The 19,504-nt window shown below is 41.7% G+C and overlaps 1 protein-coding gene across 2 annotated transcripts in view; it reads right to left on the bottom strand.

Annotated features, from left to right (window-relative positions):
- Positions 1 to 19,504, bottom strand: part of DIS3L2 (DIS3 like 3'-5' exoribonuclease 2) — a 178,629-nt gene that overhangs the window by 108,625 nt on the left and 50,500 nt on the right. For both annotated transcript variants that reach the window (XM_014254371.2, XM_014254372.2), the window contains exons 7-8: positions 12,762 to 12,996; positions 407 to 513 (exon numbers count right to left, since the gene is read on the bottom strand). In XM_014254371.2, the coding sequence (XP_014109846.1) occupies positions 407 to 513; positions 12,762 to 12,996 (342 nt within the window). The remainder of the gene's footprint in view (positions 1 to 406; positions 514 to 12,761; positions 12,997 to 19,504) is intronic.

Genomic DNA, 19,504 nt, shown 5'->3' with positions numbered 1-19,504 from the left:
CACAAGACGTGGAAGAGACCTGACCCAGTCTGACCCAGCAGCCCTTTTCTGGTCTCTTAACATTCAGAGATTGACTCAAATCTTGAATCAACAGTACTAGCAGCCTTTCCAAAGTCTGTAAGAATTAATTCTGACAACTCTGGATATCCTGACACTCATATTAGTATCCAATCTTTTTCCTGAATCTTGCTAAGTAATTTTGCATGACAAACAAATGGAATTTAACCTAGGATAATTGGTAAAAATAACAAGTCACTTGATTTTTATCAGATTGGACAATTACCCTCTCTGAAACGGAGACTGAGACTCAAAGATCAACAGATAGAGGCTACAGGGAGGCCAGGGCTGGTCTCCTTCAGCCTTTGGGAGCACACGCATGCTTACTTGTCACTTTCCATGGATTTACCTTGGCTGTCCTTTGAAGAAACTCATCTGGGAGAAGCCTGGGATCATTGACCTTGGGTCCATCATCTTGCTTTGTTCTGTGCACACCAGCGACCCCAGCAGCCTTCCCTGCATCAAACACACAGGACAGTTACTGTAGCACATTTCCATGACAAATTTGTCTTGGTTCTTTGCTCTAAAGCACAGCACAATACAATATGCCTGTAGTAGACTTATTTGAAAGGAAAAAGATCTCTCAGGTGTTAGAATTGCCAAGCATGAAGTAATTATTACTTATCCGAACTACAACAGACAGCAGATACATGTTCACTTACCATGCAGATGTGCTGAAAAACAACAAAAATGAAAGTAAGTCCCTACTTTGTAAGTAGGACTATATCAGTCATAACAGACAGAGGTAGAAAACAAGTTCTGCTTATGAAATACTAAGGGCTAAGAATTTTGTGGCATTTCTTAAAGTCATTAACATTACATAAGCAGTCCTTTCCTACATACATCCATTTAATATTTAATCTCCTTTAAAAACATTATGCAGGGTTATAAAATGTGTGTTTATCTTAGAAACTGAAATCACATCTACTAAGTTGACCCTCTTCAGCTGTGGACCAGGCTTATGAAGAGTCTTATAGAAGTAATCACTGTATATAACCAAGAGCTTCCTTCCCCTGAGATCTATGGACCAGATACTCATAATATTAAAATCGAGTGTCAACTAATTTCTAGTTTGAAATTTTTAAGTATGTGAGCTTGGGAGCATCTGCTACAGATGGCTGGCATTTAATGTTTACAAACATTGAAGTCCAAAGTGATCTTTGCCATGAAGAAGGCTGATACTAGGCTGCTCTTGAGCTGCATCCCTGATGACAGCCTGTGGTTACTGCTCTGCCAGAATTTTTGGGATGGAAGCATCCATGAGCACCTGTCTGGAGGGCTCACAGGAGATGTCTGACTTTTTCATTTGTATGGCAATCACATGCATCTTGAGCACATGTGCTAAAATCAGGCCTAGAGTATTCAAAAGAAATCTTGCTTTCCTAAGGAGAGACCGTGGCACCAACTGCAAGTTTCAAGGGACGTAGCTGTCACTGTTTCCCTTAGAAGACATGAGATAAAACAACGTTTTGCTGAGGTCTGTGCTCCAGGAGGCTAACAGCACTCACCCATGTGAGAAAGCCCCCAGAAGCACTGTGTGACATACAGACCCTGGCCCCCAGATGAGGCCAGTCTGTCCCACAGAGCCCTGCTGACATGACGGACGGAGAGGCGGCTGCAGCAGAGTAGTGCTGGGTGTCAGACCCGGCACTTGGGAAGGGGGACAGTGGCACAGCAGCTTCCCCAGGGGTTTGGCTGTGCCCCACCATCACCAGGGCATGCTCACAGATGGCTGTGTCCCCATGGAGGGTCTGCACTGCCTCCAGGCAATGTTACCCCAGCAGTCACTTGACAATGATGGCTTTGCTCAAATGACAAACTGGTTCTCATATGTTGCTAATTATCCTCAGCTTTGTCTTCTGATATGCTCTTCCTCTCCCCAGAGATCTTTGCTAGCAATGCTGAGAGGAAAATTAACAGGTATTCAGGGGTTTAAATAAAATTATATTTTGCTTTATAAAGCCTGAATAATAGAAGCAGTAAAACCATTTCTTATTTACTTCAACTGAAATGAATTCAGACTTGCCAAAACCAGTTTACTACAGGATAAAACCACCCAGAGTTTCATGGTGACAAACAAGGTAGGGGAAAAAATTGCTTGTATAGTTGTAAGCAGTTAAAAAGTGGGGGATACCAAGGCTGCCTCATTTGCTTACCTCCTCTAAGGTTTCTGCCAGTTAAAGGTCATACCAGGCAATCATTTAGCAAAGAATTAAAGCCAGGAGCCATTTTGTTTCCTTATAAATTTTCAAGTGATCAGTTAACAGTTTATGGTGTGTCAATCATAAAGACAGCCTGGGCAAAGAACAAGATGATCTGGAACAAAGGAAAGCTGGACGAGGCAGAGGACAAGGGGAAGCTGGGAGCCTTCCAATGGCCATGCCCCCAGGCACACCTGCCACAAGCCCAGGGCTTTACTGGAGTGATTTCTCCCCAAGGAATAGCACATACTGGTGGGAAGAGAAACCAGAACTGAACATGTTTAGGAAAAAAGCAAGAGCTGCATTCACTGCTCTCCCAGTGCAGCAGAACAGCAGCAGTGACTCAAGGTTCAGCAGGCAAGAATGAAAAAAGCACCCACAGTCACGTGAGGAACACGTCCTTGTTAGCACTGCCTTTTTTCCACTTCTCCTTCCAAAGCCCATCGCTCGAAAAGTCACTTGGAAATTTTCACTGAAGCAGTTTTCTCAGTCAAAAAGAAGCCAGCAGGGATGTCCTGGAGAAGTAACACATACACACATGCAAAAGCACAGGAGCACCAGGATGCAGCTGTCACAGGGAGAACAGCAAATGGGTGGCCAGGCCTTCCTTGGCCTGGGACGAAGAACACTCAGGGCTGGGCCACTGGCCCCTCTTCCTGCTGAAGACGAGCCCCATATGAACCCAGTACAGATATCAGAAAGCACCCAAATTCCCACCATGGCAGATGAGAGAACTTGCCTTTTCCTTCACAGCCAGCATCAACCAGGGGCCTTTGGCTGACTGGAGAGTGTCTTCTTCAGTAGTCTCTCCAATTTCAGCATCCCTCTCAAAAAATCCTGGTATTGTGAGAGACTCCAGCAGGCAGAGTCTGGGATCTACAACTACTCAATCAAGAGAAAGAAAAAAGGAAGCTAATCCCAGCCATCTACTTCTTCTTACCTAACTTTTTTAACCAAATTCAGTATCTTAAATGCCATCACACATATTTACTACAGGTGAATGCTCCTGAAACAAAGGACAGGGAAGAAGAGACATGAGGAACTCTGTACTCCTGGAGCTAAGTGATGTAGACTTCCCTATAACTTATAGCTGCTCCTTTTGAAGTCAAAATTCTGTTGGTACCAGGGCTGCATCTAATGCTCAGAGGTCTACAGCAGCAAAGCACCAGCCATGAGGAATCCCTGTGACAAAACCTTCAGCTCAGAAGGGACAACTACCCAGATCCAATGTCCACCTGGCTCAATTGTCAAATTGTTGCACAGGAACTTCAGTCATGGCAGCAATAATCTACCACAAGAGTTTGGTACCCGAGTTCTCTGAATATATCTCTGACAGTCCCTCTCCTTCATTATACATCCTCCTCCCCTCCAGTGGAGCTGAGCACAGAGGGGCAGTAACACAGCCCCACTAGAGACTGGTGGTCAAGAAGATCTCAGCTGGGAGATACAAACACCTCCCATAACAGGGCAGAGGCATGGAGGCAATCCTCAAAGAGAGTTAAATTGTTAGAGGAGCAGGATTTTGTGCAGGGAAAGTGGGAAGAAACTCAGAAACTCCTTGCATTATGCCAAACTAAAAATGAATTATTCTGACCCCTTTACTGCAGTGGTTATTCAATGACCATTCAATATTTCCACCCTAGGCAAAGATATGTTTTCTGAGAAAGATTTACTATGTTAGCTTGGGCAGTACTTCATAAGCTTATCTTACAGTGAAAACACACTGCAGCAACCAGGATCCAGTGAAACTTCATTATAATCTCAGTGTTTTCCTTTCAGTGATTATCTGACAAACCAAAACTGTAATAGTCTTACTTAAAAAAAAATTAGGCACTAGACACAAAAAGCAACTCAAATTAGTTATGTTATTACCAATGAATAGATCCAGGACACTTGGAATTTGCCTCCCTCTGTAAGAGATCAGTTTTGGCAGCTTCAGTACACACTTAGATTTGCCTGATAGGCATTCCTAGGTCAAACATTGCTTTTTTTTAAAGTCCCCCAGATTTCCTTCTACAATTCAATTACCATCACATTAAAAGGTGGCCAAAGTGGACCAAAAATCATCAGACTAGAATTCTGATTACTTATGACAGATCCAAAATTATTTTCACTAGGTTTGCAATGGTCACTGTGGAAATTTGCGATTCTATCCAAAAAGAATACAATTAAAGATGCAATATCCACTTGCAAATGAAAATATATCATCGTTTCAGATCTCAAACACAACTTGCTGAAAAAAAAAATCTCCTTCCCTAAATGGAAAAAGTCAAGTTTTTTAAGAAAATAGTTTAATGTTTGCTACTTCAGCTAGAAAAAAAAATGTACTTGAGAAGCTGAGTTACTCTACATGGGAGTATTTAAGAATCCCATCAGAAAATACTGTTCTTCAGCTCAGTGCTCAGATACCAGCACAGCTATAAACCTTTCAGTGGCAAAGCCAAGCACTTACTAATGAAGCAACAACACTTAGGTTCTCTGACGTCTGCTTCAAGAAGCAGTTTTCAGTATATTATGTTTTAGTACCAAATACCTAAGTGGTGTAAAGCAGACCAATTTATTATAAATATCTCCTGGACTGTGTGTCACATGCACAAAGGATGTGTTTTTGCAATTTTGCCTATATCAGCACACAACAGACATTAGGAAATGAAACCCCCTTCAACCCAGAAGTGATACATGTATACCCAGACACTTGCTCTGGGCTACACTATTCTGCTACAATCTTAATTTTTAGGGATAACAAAAAGGAAATGTTGCTGTTTAGAAGGAATACAAGGACTCTTCATATTCTGCAGCTGATGGTTTCTTGGCACAGAGCAGCTTTTTTGTTCAGAACACAAACCTACCATAAGGTAGGGAAGAAGGAAAGTGCTGTTTCACGTGGTACCAGGTACTATTGAAAACTGGAATCTATTTTAAACACGCTGTAAGTAGGCTCACCTAGGAAAGTATAATGGAAAAAGAAGTACTTTGTATTGATACCTCCTCACACAGTGCTTTCCACCTGTGATGGAAGAAAGACAAGTATTTCACTGCAAAAAGACTGTTAAGCCAACAGCCTTGGAATTTAACACGTGCAGCCTGTCCAAAATCAGCCTAACAGCTCCCATGTGCAGTGGGAGAGGGCTCTGGAGCAAGAAGCAAAGCAGCTCCAAACCATGCAGCACTCCTGAGCTGTCTCATCGCAAAGCTGTGTGTCTAATGAACAGAACTAACCTCCTCAGAGATGTTTATTTCTGAATACTCATTTAAGCAAACTCACCCTGCCACAGCTGTTCATGTCTTAACACCTGAGCACACACACCTGCCGACCCAAAGGCACACTGAAGAGAGGACTGGGGGACTCAGATGATTAGCATCAAGAGTTTTGAAGATGCACAGGCAGGAGGAGACCCTCAGAGAGGGAGAGGAAAGGCGTAATAACAGATGTGTAGAGCACAGACAAGCATCTGCAGTAGCAGAGCAAGGCAATGTGAAGAGGTGAGTACAGCTGGCTCCCTCAGACACACAAGGCAGCCAAGCACGTAATTATTTACTTATATTTAGCCACCTCCACAAGGAGGGATGGAGGAGATGGCAGAATGATGAGACAAGAGTGTCACTTTTCCTTAGAATCCTCCAAGTCTTATCCACAGCAAAGATCAACATAATTTTGGGAAGTTGCCATCTAGCCCAGCAGATCAGATCGTAGCTGTATCAGTAGCCAAACAGCATTACTACAACCATAGCATGGCAAGCAGACCTCCTGGCCCTCTCATGTCCTTGAGAAGCAGTCAGACAGCACAGGGGATGGAAGCCTTAGTGCAACAGAATTAAACCTACAAAAAAATCAGGTGCTGCTGCAGTCTACAGAAATACAGTTGTATTGCATTAATGACAAGTAAAATTAAAATGTTACAAAAATAATTCCATTGAGTATTTCGCCTATTTACTTAATGTTCTTCCTTCCTGCATGTGCATTTGTTCCTAAAGCCTGTGTGTCCAGTATTACTATTCCATGGAAAATATGCTAGCTGAATGAATCCTAATCTGCTTCATCCTGGAAATCTTGCTGGTAACAATGACCATACTCTGTTTATCTCCACACCCACAATTCACTCTCAGTCTCATGCCCTCTCATTTACTTGACCTAAACTTGTAACTCAAAGGAGAAACATAGGTGAACTCAGGAACATATGGTAATATGCTGAACTTAATCTAATTCCTGTTACCTAATTGCCTAAGTAATTTATTTTTTCCAGTACTTAAGAAGTCACTTGGGGGTCAAGAAAATTTACTAGGGAAGAACAGTGTAAGGAACTTTCCCAACATTAACTTCCATTGCAGGCTTCAGCTTTACAATAAAAGAATAACTGGAGTTTTTCAGCCTGTAGCATTTAATCAATGCAACCATAAAGCCAAATTTGTTCAGTACAGTAGAACACTTTTCTTCAGTTGCTATACTGTTTATTCTGATAAAAATGGATGCTGTTTAAGAAAAGTTATAGCAACAACCAGAAAAGCTAGAGAGATGCACAAACATGAACTAGCATAAACTAATACAGAGCTGTCTCAGGCAGCTGAAACTGCTCCAGCTTCTCTGCTGGCTTTCCAGGCTTCAGCAGAGTGAAACTGATCCGATTTTTGACAGTTCCACCTCAAGGACTTCTATTAAAAGCCATGTAACTGAGAAGATTTCCTGGTGAGCTTTCACTCTGCTGTGGCCTAGAAATTTTGAGAGCTATGCAGTGGAGATGATCCATCTCCAGAAAGCTGCAGGCTAGGAAAGAACAGTGAAGCTCCTTAAAAGCACTCAAGAGTGAATGAGAGCCCCTGGACAGCAGGGAGAAGAACACTTGCTCCTTCCAGTGGCAAGTGATGTTGGTGGACTCTAAATACACCAGACTTCATGGCTGCTAAACTGAAAGAAGGACAAGCCTGAGCAGAGCAGAAGTTCAGCACGTAATCCAGATTTTTGTCACCATCATTTCCCTACCAGACCTGGCCAAGGAGAGGAATGGCAGTAACTCTCTGAACTCCACCTGATTCAATAGGAGACACTGGTAACTGCAGGACCCCAGGTGCCAGAGGAAGGCACAAAAGGCAAGTAAGCACCTTGTCAAGCTTAAATGAAGAGAGAGGACACAAAAGCACTAGAGGGGACATGGAAGTGCATGGGAAGTGCAGAAGTGCAAAACAGAGACTAAACTCTGCATTATAAATACATTTTTCTGTTTTGCTAGAAAGATCCAGAAACCCTTCTAAGCACTGACTCTACAACATCATCTAGAGGAAAGAAAGGCTTGATGCCATTGTTACACAACCATACAGTGAACTTACCAAACACCACCACTTCAGGTAAGCCAAGCAATCCTGAAATACTCAAATTAACAGCCTCCAGTCAGCAGCAGTGTGGACACCCAGTAATTTTAGGTTATCATTTCTGACCTTATCAGGACTACTAGGGACTGACAGTCACATTTGACTTGACAGAGATCAACCACTGCCCACGTGGTGAATGCTGAACTGACAGGGAGACACCAGCAAATTCTACAGAAGCTTCCAAATTCTGTTGACTCTACCCATTATCCAGCAGTTGGTTCATGTGAGTCTACTCTGCCTGTAAATGAGCTATTTCTGTTCAAACTCCATTACGTCAAGGCAGTGAACAAGCTTCAGACACTCGCATATCCAGACTCTGATTTATAGTAGTGTAGGTGTAAGTGGAAATCCTGAACAAACACAACTCTCTGATTGCTGCCAGGGCAGCCAGTCCACCAGCTTGATGACTTCCACCCCCGTGGGAAGCAGGATATTTTGTGTATCTGGTGTAGTAAGATCTCCCATGAGAAGAGTTGAAAAAAGCCAAGCAAACAAGTTTGACAAGGATAGCTTTTGGCATAGTGACACTGTTTTACAAACTTTTATTTGAATATCATTTTGCTAAAGAAGGGCTGAGGCAGTTTTATGAGAACAGCTGCCATTCTCATGAGTGCAAGTAGCTGCTACTGTTCAATTGCTGATATTTCTTTATCAGAGAAATCTGATTCCAATATTTAACAAGAGACAGCTCACATCTATAGGAAACTCATGTGACACACAGTCTGTGTAGGGATACAGCATCATAAACCATTCTGTACAGAACGTTTTGCACTTTTCCCAGGTTGAGAGATACAGAGGGTTTCAACTTTTCATTACATATTGAAATGGACTATAAAGAAAATCCTCCTACTGCAGTGAAAAGACACAGAAGTAATGTATTCTAGGTCAGTTGTAAGTGATAAGATAAAAGTTACATGACTTTTGTTGCAGTAGACAATGTGAATGAGGATTAAGAAAAAGAACTACAGACCTAGCAAAGGTCATTTTGACTGGTGAATGAGTTGTGTGGACAGTAGTGACACAGAGTAAGCTGAAGTCTCAGGGTACAACACAGAGGACTTGCATGTCAGTACCAAGCACTACAGAGATTTAATATTTTCTGTGTACACACTGGGGGTTCAGACTGTTGCCAGGATGCTATTGCCTTGTTCTCTGCCCGCATTTCAGTAGGGCACAGAAATCCCAGAGAGGGTTTGAAGGACACTACTAAGGAAGCTGAGAAATTTTATTCAGGGTGCTCATTCTTGTCTTTTTAAGGAAAAAAAACAAACAAAGTTTGTTCAGCATTAAGATATTTACACTTTGAAAATACAGCTGAAAATCCAAGAGAAAATGTTATTTTCAACTTTGCAAGGCCAAATACCAAAGCATAACATTCAGACAATTTAACTGTGGAACAGGACAATATTTGATCCTGTTATATGGTTTTGCGTAGAACCAGGAGCTGGAGAGGAGAATGGCTGTCACTTCCTCAACTAAAGACTTTCCAAAGATGATCTTTAACCCCATTTCTTTGCAAGAAAAGTCCAGATAAGCAGAGCAAACTCGTTTGACCAGGATATCTGGAGGAGTGACACCACTTATGAATTTCTATTTAAATATCCTTGAGCAAAGCAAGACTGATCCACTGTCATGAGCACAAGAAAGTACATGGGCTGAGAATTAGGCTGAATGCAATGGTCTCCTCACTTCCATGAACTTCCCTCTTGCTTATCCCATCCCTTCTGGGCACTCAGGAACAGAAAGGCAGGAAGCACAGCTCTTGTAACAGCAGCACTTAGTGAAGACAGATCTAACATCTGAGTCTAGGGCTGTAGACTTGTGCATAATAACAATTTCTACCAGTTTGCCCTAAGACCCACAGAGGCACAGGAAATCCAAGGTACAATGACTTCAGGGACATTCAGTCCCTCAAATCTAGGCCATAATCAGTGTACACACAATATTTCATGCTTTCATGCTTTCATGAGCTCCTGACAGCAAGGGCCAACCCCAAAATTCTTTGCCCCAGCGTGTAACTAGAGATGGAGAGGGTGACTGTGCTCTGAAGAGGAACAGAGCCATGAGAAGGGATGGGACACAGGCCAAGGTAGAAAAGACATCAAAACAGTCTGCACTACCAGAGTGCTCTTATTCTAATGACACGTCTACTTTTATTCTTCATGGTTCATTCTGACCATCAGCATCAAAACAAATGAGCCAGCAGAGATATTGTGCAATCCTACTCCTACATCAGAAAGGACAAAAGGCATCTTACAATTGAGAGCAGAAAACTGCAGGGCTTGTGTTCATGAACAAAGATTTGAGCACAGTCTCAACCTGGCTCTGGGTTTTTTGCCCAGACTAAGTAAAACATACTTTTGATTCCATTACAGTAGTTATGGATATTTTTAACCTCCAGAAATCTTGTGGATTTTTTGTTCAATTTGAATTTTGGGTAGGTCTTTTTTATATATATGGATCTTTTCATAAATATACACATAAATACACATATATGTATGCAAATAGATACATTAAGTGCATATGAGAACATGATAGACTATTTCATGATTTTGTTTCATTAATGTATTATCTTTGATAGAATCTTTGGCCAGTTTGAATCCTTCAAAAACACCTTCCAAAAAAGAAAGAAAGCCCATCACAAGTGTTCATTTAAGACTTGTGCTGACCACAGAAAATTCCTCTTGCTCCCTCCTGTGCATAAGGCCATGCAATGGGGCCGTGTGATAAACCCTGCAAAGCAATGATCACAGGGAAAGCAAGTAAAGCACTGGGTTTGGTGGGTCAGGAAGAAATCCCCCTGTGAATCCCAACTTCCACCCATCTCTGTTTTACTGCAGTAGCTGTTTCCAGCAGGAGGGATGTAACATGAAAGAAAAGGCTCATATGCAGGAAGTTCAGCTGGCAGCAGCAGCCAAGCAACTCTCCCAGGAGAGACCCATGTTACCCAGGGAAGGGCACCTCCACTCACCACAGCCCAACCCTCCAATGCTCTCTGCCTCCAATGTCAGCACCATGCTCCAGAGGACGGCCTTAGAAAGTCCAACTAGTTTTACTCTCTGAGGTTCAGTTCTGCCTTGAAAAAGTGTATGTTTGGTGCTTTTAAAAAAGCATTTTGAGCCACACCTGTGAAGGCTGAATTTGGCAGGATTTTTTCTTTTTTTCACAACAGTTATCAGTGATGCTAGAATAACTATAGCTGTTTTCCAGGCAAGACTGAAAATCTGGATAAGTGATGATATGAGAAATTGTATGACAGACAGGAAACAAGCCAAAGCAATCATCAGCTACTCAAAAACACCTTCAGAAAAATCAGCATTGTAAACTTTATATGTATAAAAAAGGGAGGTATTAAAAAGCAGAAAAAGTAGAAAGTAGGGAAAACTCCATATGGGTTATATGGCCAAAGAAGCTGAAGCAAATATTAAAAGAGGTGATAGCAAAACACAAACTCAGCAGAAATCTAACTGGCACATCCACACCAGCCACAAGGCTTGTTAAGGATGAACCTGGAAAGGCCTTGAAAACAAAAGAAAACAGCTGGCTTAAGGAACTGCAGCGGAAAAGCTCGATTTCAACTGTGCAGACAATAAACTGATCTCACATTAGTCCTACAAATATTCTTCAAAGACAGAACCAAATGGCAAAACCCATTCAGATGGCACAGATTTTGAAAGATGACTTTGACAACTTCCAACACAGGTCACTCCAGAGCATCTTGAGGAATTATGATGCACCAAAAAAAAATAACTCTCATCAACTCTTTAAACTAAAGCACAGCCACACAACTAAAGTAAAATACTGGCTCGAGCCTGTGTTTATTTTAGATGCTGGTATCAAACTAGAATGTACTTCTACAATGTTTAACTTGGCATTGCTATCAGAAGCAACAAAGATGCAGCAGACACAACATGTGACTCAGGAGAATTGTTGAGTCCAAGTGACCCAGTGGTGTGCAGCTGCAATAGACTGCAAAACAGCTGGGCTCAAAAACCACCTGTGTAAAGTATCCACAGACAAGATGAGCAACTCCCAAATCAAGCTGTAGCCTGGAAAGGAGTGGAACAAGAAATTAGTTGGTTCACATGCCTTGGCAGGAACTCAGATACCCAGAAGGAAATAGCATCACAAACTGGTAAAGTGGTAGCTCTATTCAAGAGGTGAAACCATTGCTTTATCATAAAAACTACAACACTTCCATTCAAATATTATTTCCTGTTTCATTAATAGGTGGGTGTGAAAAGTGGAAGTCTACTAACAGGGGTCTGTGCATCTTCAAATATCTCAGGAAAACACAAGGTATTAAATAGCACAGCTTTATAACCATTACCAAGATTTGTCAGAGTCCAACAACTACTTAGGTCCTGAGTTACTGCTGCGTTTTCTGGACAACTGGGGCAAGCAGCAGGAACACACCAGAATGTCTGTCCCAGCAAACCTTTCATGAGCAGCTGAAGGCACACGTTAAATGTGCCAATTGTCAGAATCCTTTCAACACAGAGCTCTTCAGGAAGGGATTTAATACTAGAAAGGACATGCAAAGAGCTGCATAAGCGTTAGTTTTGGGACAGGGGAGCCTATTTTATTTTGCCCTAAGCAACACTTGATGGCTTGAAAGGAATTCAGATTCAGAATAAAACAGGTTTGCCTTCAAAACAGATCGCATAATTGGCTTTAGGTTTTAGTGCAATTTTCTTTTTAAACAGACCAAATCTTTAAGTTGCTTATAACTCAACTGCTTGAAAACAGCAACAAACTTAACTGCCCCCAAGGAAATATATTCTTATCCCCAAACTGAGACACACAGATTGGCTGCCCAAGCTGCAAGGAAGAAAACCGCTACAGCAGCATCTTGAATTAAACAGCAACCAGCAGTCCCCAGACAGCCCCAAGAACGGCAAATCTCAAGGTGTGACTTCTGTTTCACAGATTTACTTTGTGCCAATGAAAACTACATAAACCCCAGCCATTAATATACATTCAAAACCATGAAGACAGTTCAGCAGAAAGGGATAGAAGTGATAAGGCATTAAGCTTTTATGCCTGTATTTTATATCTCGCAGCAAAGCGAGGCAACCAAGTAACACTTCAATGGTTTGCTCAAATAAAGGCCTAAAATCAGCAATCTGATCTACTCACCCTTTTCACTGGTATCCAGGGAAAGTTTCTTAATGTCATCAGTCAATGTATCCTGCAAGTGGTCTTGTCCATGCTCTGCATCATTATCATCAAATTGAGCTTCTATAATGACATCCGGACTCTGAGCATCTCCTTTCGCTGTCTCTTGTGGAATGCAAGTCCCCAACATATCCTCAGGGAGGTCTGATTCATGTGTGACTTCTGTTTCTTTGTCACTACCATCTGGCTTTATTACCTGAAGGAGCAGGGGATTAAAAAAACAGAGGCAAGCTAAATCACTGGACTGAAGAAAGAAAACATTATCTTTCCTTTTTCATTTGCATCCCCAAAGAGCTGACAATGAATTGTGGGTGGCTGGTGGCACACTGCAATTGCCGTGTAATTAGCCACAGATATTGCACAATCAAAAGAGGCTCCTCAGTAGGATAAAGACTGGAGCGGCAGAGCTTTTGCAATACCTCGACTGTGACAATAATGTATCCAAAGTGTATCTAGAGCATAACCATACAGTTCCTGCCAAGCCTCTAATCAGCAATGCAGAAGTTAGGAGTAAACACAGGCAGGGAGGAGGATACACTACAATTTAATAGGTTGCTTAGACCATTGTTCACCAAGATACACTAATCATCCTGGGACATCCCAAAACTTAAGCAGTTCCAGTGAATGCTGGGATCATGTCAAAGCTCCTCCACAGAATTAGGAACAGACTGAAAAAGCAGAGATTAGAGAACACGGTGCCCTGTGACCTGCAGAAGAACTGGACTGTGGCAGCTTGGTAAGGCACCACGCTTTACATTTATTTTAGGCTGTGTTTTTATTGTTAAGGGTGCTCAGTTAATACCATTACTTATACAAATCTCCAAATCAAATTACTGAGGAAGAGCCCAACTCCCAGTGAAGCAGATGCCAGGCCTGGATGGCATCCCTCATTGCATGTGACAGGGACAGAAACTACTCCAGCTCAGGATATAATAACCAAAGTGGTTGACACCTTGGACACACAAGCCTTTACCAGCATTATTCATGCAACCAACAGTGAGCTGAAAACACCTACACAGCTGGAGAACCTCGATCCAGGTATCAGTTTCCAAAACATTTATGTTTCACTCAAGCTATGGTACTTCAGACTGCAATGAAAACCAGTTCAGAATAAGAAATAACCTACAAAACATTAAAATCCCAAAGATACTGGGTGACCCATTCCAATGCCCTTCCAATGGCTGAGCTCCCCTCCAGCTGGTGCTGGTGTTTGCCAGGAAGGTAATTCCCCAGAGATGCTCCTCCAAGGTCCCCAGTCCTCAGCATCATAACCCAGTACATGACAGCAGCAACTCATGCCACCAGTAAGGCAAGTGAAGGACCCTTTAAAACATGCAATAAAACAAGAGAAACAATGTTTTGGTAACATAACTTTTATGATCTACATAGTTGCTAGAAATAAACATAAATAACCTCAACAGGTGCTACCCCAAGACAACTGTTCCAAGTAAGAAAATAAAAGTCAAAAAAGCTCCACAAATTATTCTTTAATAACTAAAAAGCAAGTAAATCAAAATCAGACCTATACAGGGTATACTTTCACAGCTTTACATACAAAGATCTACAGTCATGCTTTCATCAAGCAGTATCTATTTCTTTGTAAGCTTTTCACAATACATAACAGAAATAAAATCAATTTTAAAATGGGGCTGAATTCAAGTCTAAAAATAAAAACTCAAATGACATTGATTTGAACTCTTGTTACCTTTTGTGACTCTCCATCTTTATTTTCATTTTTTAACATGTATATAATTTGTTACCATAGCAGATTTTGATTCAAACATTAAATTGTGACAAAAAAGGGAAAAAGTTTGGCAGAAGGTGGGAAAATGGCTGATTATTAAACCTGGCTACATTTGGTACATAAAATACTGACACACAATGGTCTGGGCAAGAACAGTCTATTAGATTAGAAAGCTGACAAGGCTCCACACGCTAGTGACTCTGCCAGTGTACCTATCCAAAAAGAAAACCAGCATCAACAGTAATGTTTGGACCTTATCATGGTCAGATGTGGATGTATTCAGCTCTTAAATTTCAACTGCACCAGATGTGTGCAAGTGTGCAACTGTAGCAGGAGTTCATTTCCTTCAACCCCTTCAAGTTTTGCCTGCACTTCTTTCTCTCCCAGTCTTTCTTTGGAGAGTGTGAGATGTGGTTTGGGTCCTAAATTAGTATGTTTTCTATATGTAAAGCAGCAGACAACATCAAATATATCTTATGACAGGAAACACTTCTCTAAAGATGTGGCACTGGAAGGGTTATGCTTGAAGAGTTTACGTGGTTATTAAAGAAGGCAGCAGATACAGATTTTATTTTAAATGCTCTATGCTAAAATTGCCATGCTTCCCCCAAGCTAGAGGACGTACACTGCTGCCACCAGCAGCACAATATTCCAGCTGTGACTGCCTAAATCCCCAGTCACAAATTTCCTTATGGATTTGCAAAAGGATTTTTCAGTAAAGTTTTCCATAGTCCACAAAATCATAACCTCCACACAGAGTAGATCAGCAAAATGTCCAGATGCTGGCAAGCCTGGGCAATAGGATTTGTTTTCTTTTTATGGCCAAGATAGATTATTTAGGCTGAGCTCATACATAACAGAGCAGGGAATTTCACCCAAAATTTCTCATATCACACCAAAATTTAGGGAAGCTGTACATCACAAGACTGGAAAGTCACATAAGACTTTACAAAATCGGGAGCTCAATGGATACAATTACTCCATTTAAGATGATCAGAGGTGCTGGCCAACATGAGCTCATCACACAGATTCCAAAGAGCAGGATCCTTCTGTCTATGAGCAGCAGAAAATCCAGCCATGACATATTAAGCATTTCTTACAAGTGGCATGTCAGACTGAAGAATCTGATGATATTGCACTCTCCTATTACTTCTAACATTATTGCAGCATATCCATGGCACAATGTACACAGCTAGAACAGGTCAGCTCTGATCACAGACACAGAGTAAAGCAAATACACAATTGGCTCAGTCTATCATGTAGTCATATGCGCAGTACAGAGTCCCATTTCCTGGCAATGCAGCTGGCCCTGCATGGACCTAGAAAAATAAGATTCCCTCTTGTTACATATGCATGAAATGTATGACCCCATTGATACACAAACATCATTAAAGGCCCTTAAAGGACCTTAACTTCCTGATCTAGGACACAAAATGTCAACCTTATGGTGGTTATTTTTACATGCTCTTTAATAGTAATTTAAAACAAGTTTTAATAAACATTTTGATGAAAGTCAATTGTTTGAATGTCCTGAAGACAGTGTCCAAGTTTTCTTCCAGCTTAAAACAGACATCTGTCACTGAACAAGCATCAAGTTTCTGCCCCACTGGTGACTGGTTTAGTTTGTAAAGTCATAGCTGACAGAACACAAGATATTTGAATGAAAATCCCATTTCAACCATAAGTATAATAAAAACCAGCTAGTGGGCAAAACCATCCTGGCATAGACCTGTACAATCTGGACATTGGAGCACCCAGCCCAATCTTGAAGTAGTAATTGAATGACCAATTGTCCTGACTCAGGAGGAATTTGTTCCAACAGAAAACTGAACTGGGAATCTGTGCTTCTGAAAGCATACGGGTTACCTCCTGTGCTACAGAAGAAATGGCCTCCTCTGACAGAACCAATCTCGTATCTGTCCTGTTAGATCCCAGCTTTTCACAGACTTTCCATCTAAACCTCCACACAAAGACAAGCTCAGGCCTGGTTACTCTCAGATGAGGTAGAGAGTTTTTGCTGCTGTTTCCTCAGTCCTGTAAACTGAAACATGACCAGTGATTTTCAATAATCTCTGTGCTATTAACCCCAGGCTCTTTCCAATAAATGTACCAAGCCCCTGAAGTGTTTAAGCCTGACACTAATAGGTTTGCTTTTCCTTCTTATTCATCTCTGATCCTTACAAGCAATCCATGAATCCACATAGATCTGAAGGAGTGACATGACTGCTGGACTAGACAGTGCTGGATGAATGCACCTTGCATGGCTAAAAACTTTCCATGTAGGGTCACTGCTTTCAATGGAACCTTGTGCAAAAAGACCTCCTTTACTGAAAACATATGGCAGGTAAGGAAGAATTATCTTCACTACAGCCAGTTTGGACATAGAGTCAATAAAAATTAAATTCTTCATCTCACTCAAAAAGATGGAAAAAGTGTATTTCCAGAAGAACACTGAGGCAAAATGGACATTATATTTCTACATAAAAGCCTGTAAAGTGTCTTCTAATGAGTACTCAAACCCAGAATGTGTAACTTGCCCAAAAGATTTTAGAAGTGACAAGCCATTAGTGGTAACTCTTTTCACTGGGGCAGACAGATGATACACAGAGGCTCCTCATGCTTGTACAGAAAGGTGCAGTCAATTCACCAGCAAGTGGGAGCTGGAGAAGGTTCATAGCGCACAAAGAACTCACATTGAACAGGGAGGGCCAAACAGGGGAACAGCTAGAAGGGAAATAGGTGTTAGCCCAAGCCTACCTTCTGAGGCTTGCACACCAAGATAAGATGCCTTTCTTTGTTTGAGCACAAATACTTTGATCAAACACAAGTTCTGCTTTAGCCAACGTCATTATGCTCAATACTGGGTAGGGAGACAAAGTTTAGGTCAGAGCTGCTGGTCCTGTCTGAGCCTTAGTTAAGCAACAAGTCTCAGAAACAGGTTAAAAGCAGTTATTTCAAAAGGAGGACAGCTGAAAACAGGGGCTTTGGACCAAATTACCATCCCCTCGTTAAAAGAACCGTTGCTACCACAACACTAATACAAACACCACATTTCATACCACTGCTGTGAACACCTGCATCTATTCGTCTCCCAGCTTTTGCCATATTAAACAGGCTTCACTTAAAAGCTGGTTCCCTAATGTTCCCTCACAGGGGAGCAGGAATAGAGCCTGGCTAACACGAGGATGCTGTCAGAGCTCATACACACATACTAGAGCCAAGCTACCATAAATATTGTAAGGAAGAGCTTTGCTTTTCTGAAAAGAGTAACCAAACAAAGGCTGGCTCATTCTAGCTCCTTCTTGGATAAAGAAAGGATGGCACTTACAAGAAAAGAAACACCTGTCCCAAGCACCCTTCTTTCTCATAATCCCACATACATCAAACAGTACTGGGAAGACAACAACTCAGTAAAAGTGACTAGCCTCAGTAGGAGAAGTTATGGCATTACTTTTAAAATAACAATAATGTTATACTGAGGAGGTTTGTTATGGTTTGGGATTGGATTTTTTTCATTACAGTCTTTTAATTCTAAATCACTGGAAACACTTGCTAACAGCTCCCAGGATAACTATTTTATATTAACAGTACATTATAGTTTATATTTCAGACATCACATTGGATGCAATAATCATACAAACATCCGTATTAAAATCTCTCCCTCTTGATTAGGAAAAGACTACTTGTTCCTCCCCAAGGGATTCTGTTGTTCCCAGATGTCACACACAGTTTTGTCACAGCAGTCACTACAATACCATCCTGCTTGTGGATTCAAAGGGTAAATGATCTGAGTACACAAAGGCTTCTTGGAAACAGTGGCTTTTCAGAATCTGCTCTGACTTGCACCCACTGCAGCAGGTGAGAAGTGGGAAAGAAACAAATGAAATGTAAGGTTTGTGTTTTGAAAACAAAATATCGAGACAGATCTTCAGTATGGCCATCAAACCTGTTGAGACCCCAAAGCCACTTTGACTGCCCTGCCCACAATCCTGAAACTCTTCTGCTTAGGCTAACCTGCAAAGTCAGTTTTCACTGCAGAGTTAACTCAAATAATCAGACTGAACATCCATGTTTAGTCCAACCTGAGCAGACAGCCCTACAACCAGGTTTGTCAGGTGCTGCACAAGAAACAGAATGAACTGTAGAAAAAAACCCCATATCTCAAAACAGCCACCTCAACTCACGACTTCTTTCTGCTTCTACCAATAAACCTCATTCCTGAGCTGGTCACTCATCTCTCTGTGCTTCAGGCTGTACCAAAGCAATCCAGGTTACAGTGTGTTCCCTCCAAGTCCATCTGAAGTCCTTCTCCTACCATCTTGCACAAATAACTAGAAAAACAAGTGGAAAAGCATCAACAAGGAAAATTCTAAAGACTGACCTTTCTGAATCCTAAAGCCAAAACAAGAACTGTGTCCTCACCATGTATTTCCACTCCCTATCTGGTCTCTGACCTGTCATTTGCCTCTGAAAGCTCCCCATTCCCATTCCCTGGCCCTCATCCCACACCTGTCTGCTTCCTAAGGTGTTTATCTACACCTCATTATCACTGACCAGGAGACAGCTGCCTCTGCCCTGTCTCTCCTCAAGTCTACTCCTACCTTCAGCCCCTTCCAGCCACTTCTCTGTGGTGACCCTGGATTTATTTCTCCAGAGTCTGGCTCTTGCACCTCTGCCTGTAGGATACACACTACTGGGATGTGGACCATGTTTCCTCAGGTCCATTTCACCTGGTTCTCCTAACAGGATAAACAGCTCCATCTGTACACTCTTTCCATTTGTACTCTAACAACTGCTGAGAAGCAGGAAAAAGTTGTCAGAAATAGCTGCCCCTGCTCAGCACAGGTACCCTACATGTCATGGATCAACCACTGCTGAGGGTAACAGTGTCAGAGGTATGGGGAAGGACAATGCCCTCGATTCCCTTGCAAGGAACACTCTACCACCTCCTTTGCAAGCA

This window comes from Pseudopodoces humilis, chromosome 11 (genome assembly GCF_049639895.1).
Source record: "Pseudopodoces humilis isolate 2021_Gansu_Grassland_sample_001 chromosome 11, ASM4963989v1, whole genome shotgun sequence".
In the NCBI taxonomy this organism is placed as follows: Eukaryota; Metazoa; Chordata; class Aves; order Passeriformes; family Paridae; genus Pseudopodoces; species Pseudopodoces humilis.
Note: the sequence above shows the minus strand (reverse complement) of the source record. Positions and strands in the feature narration are given on the sequence as shown.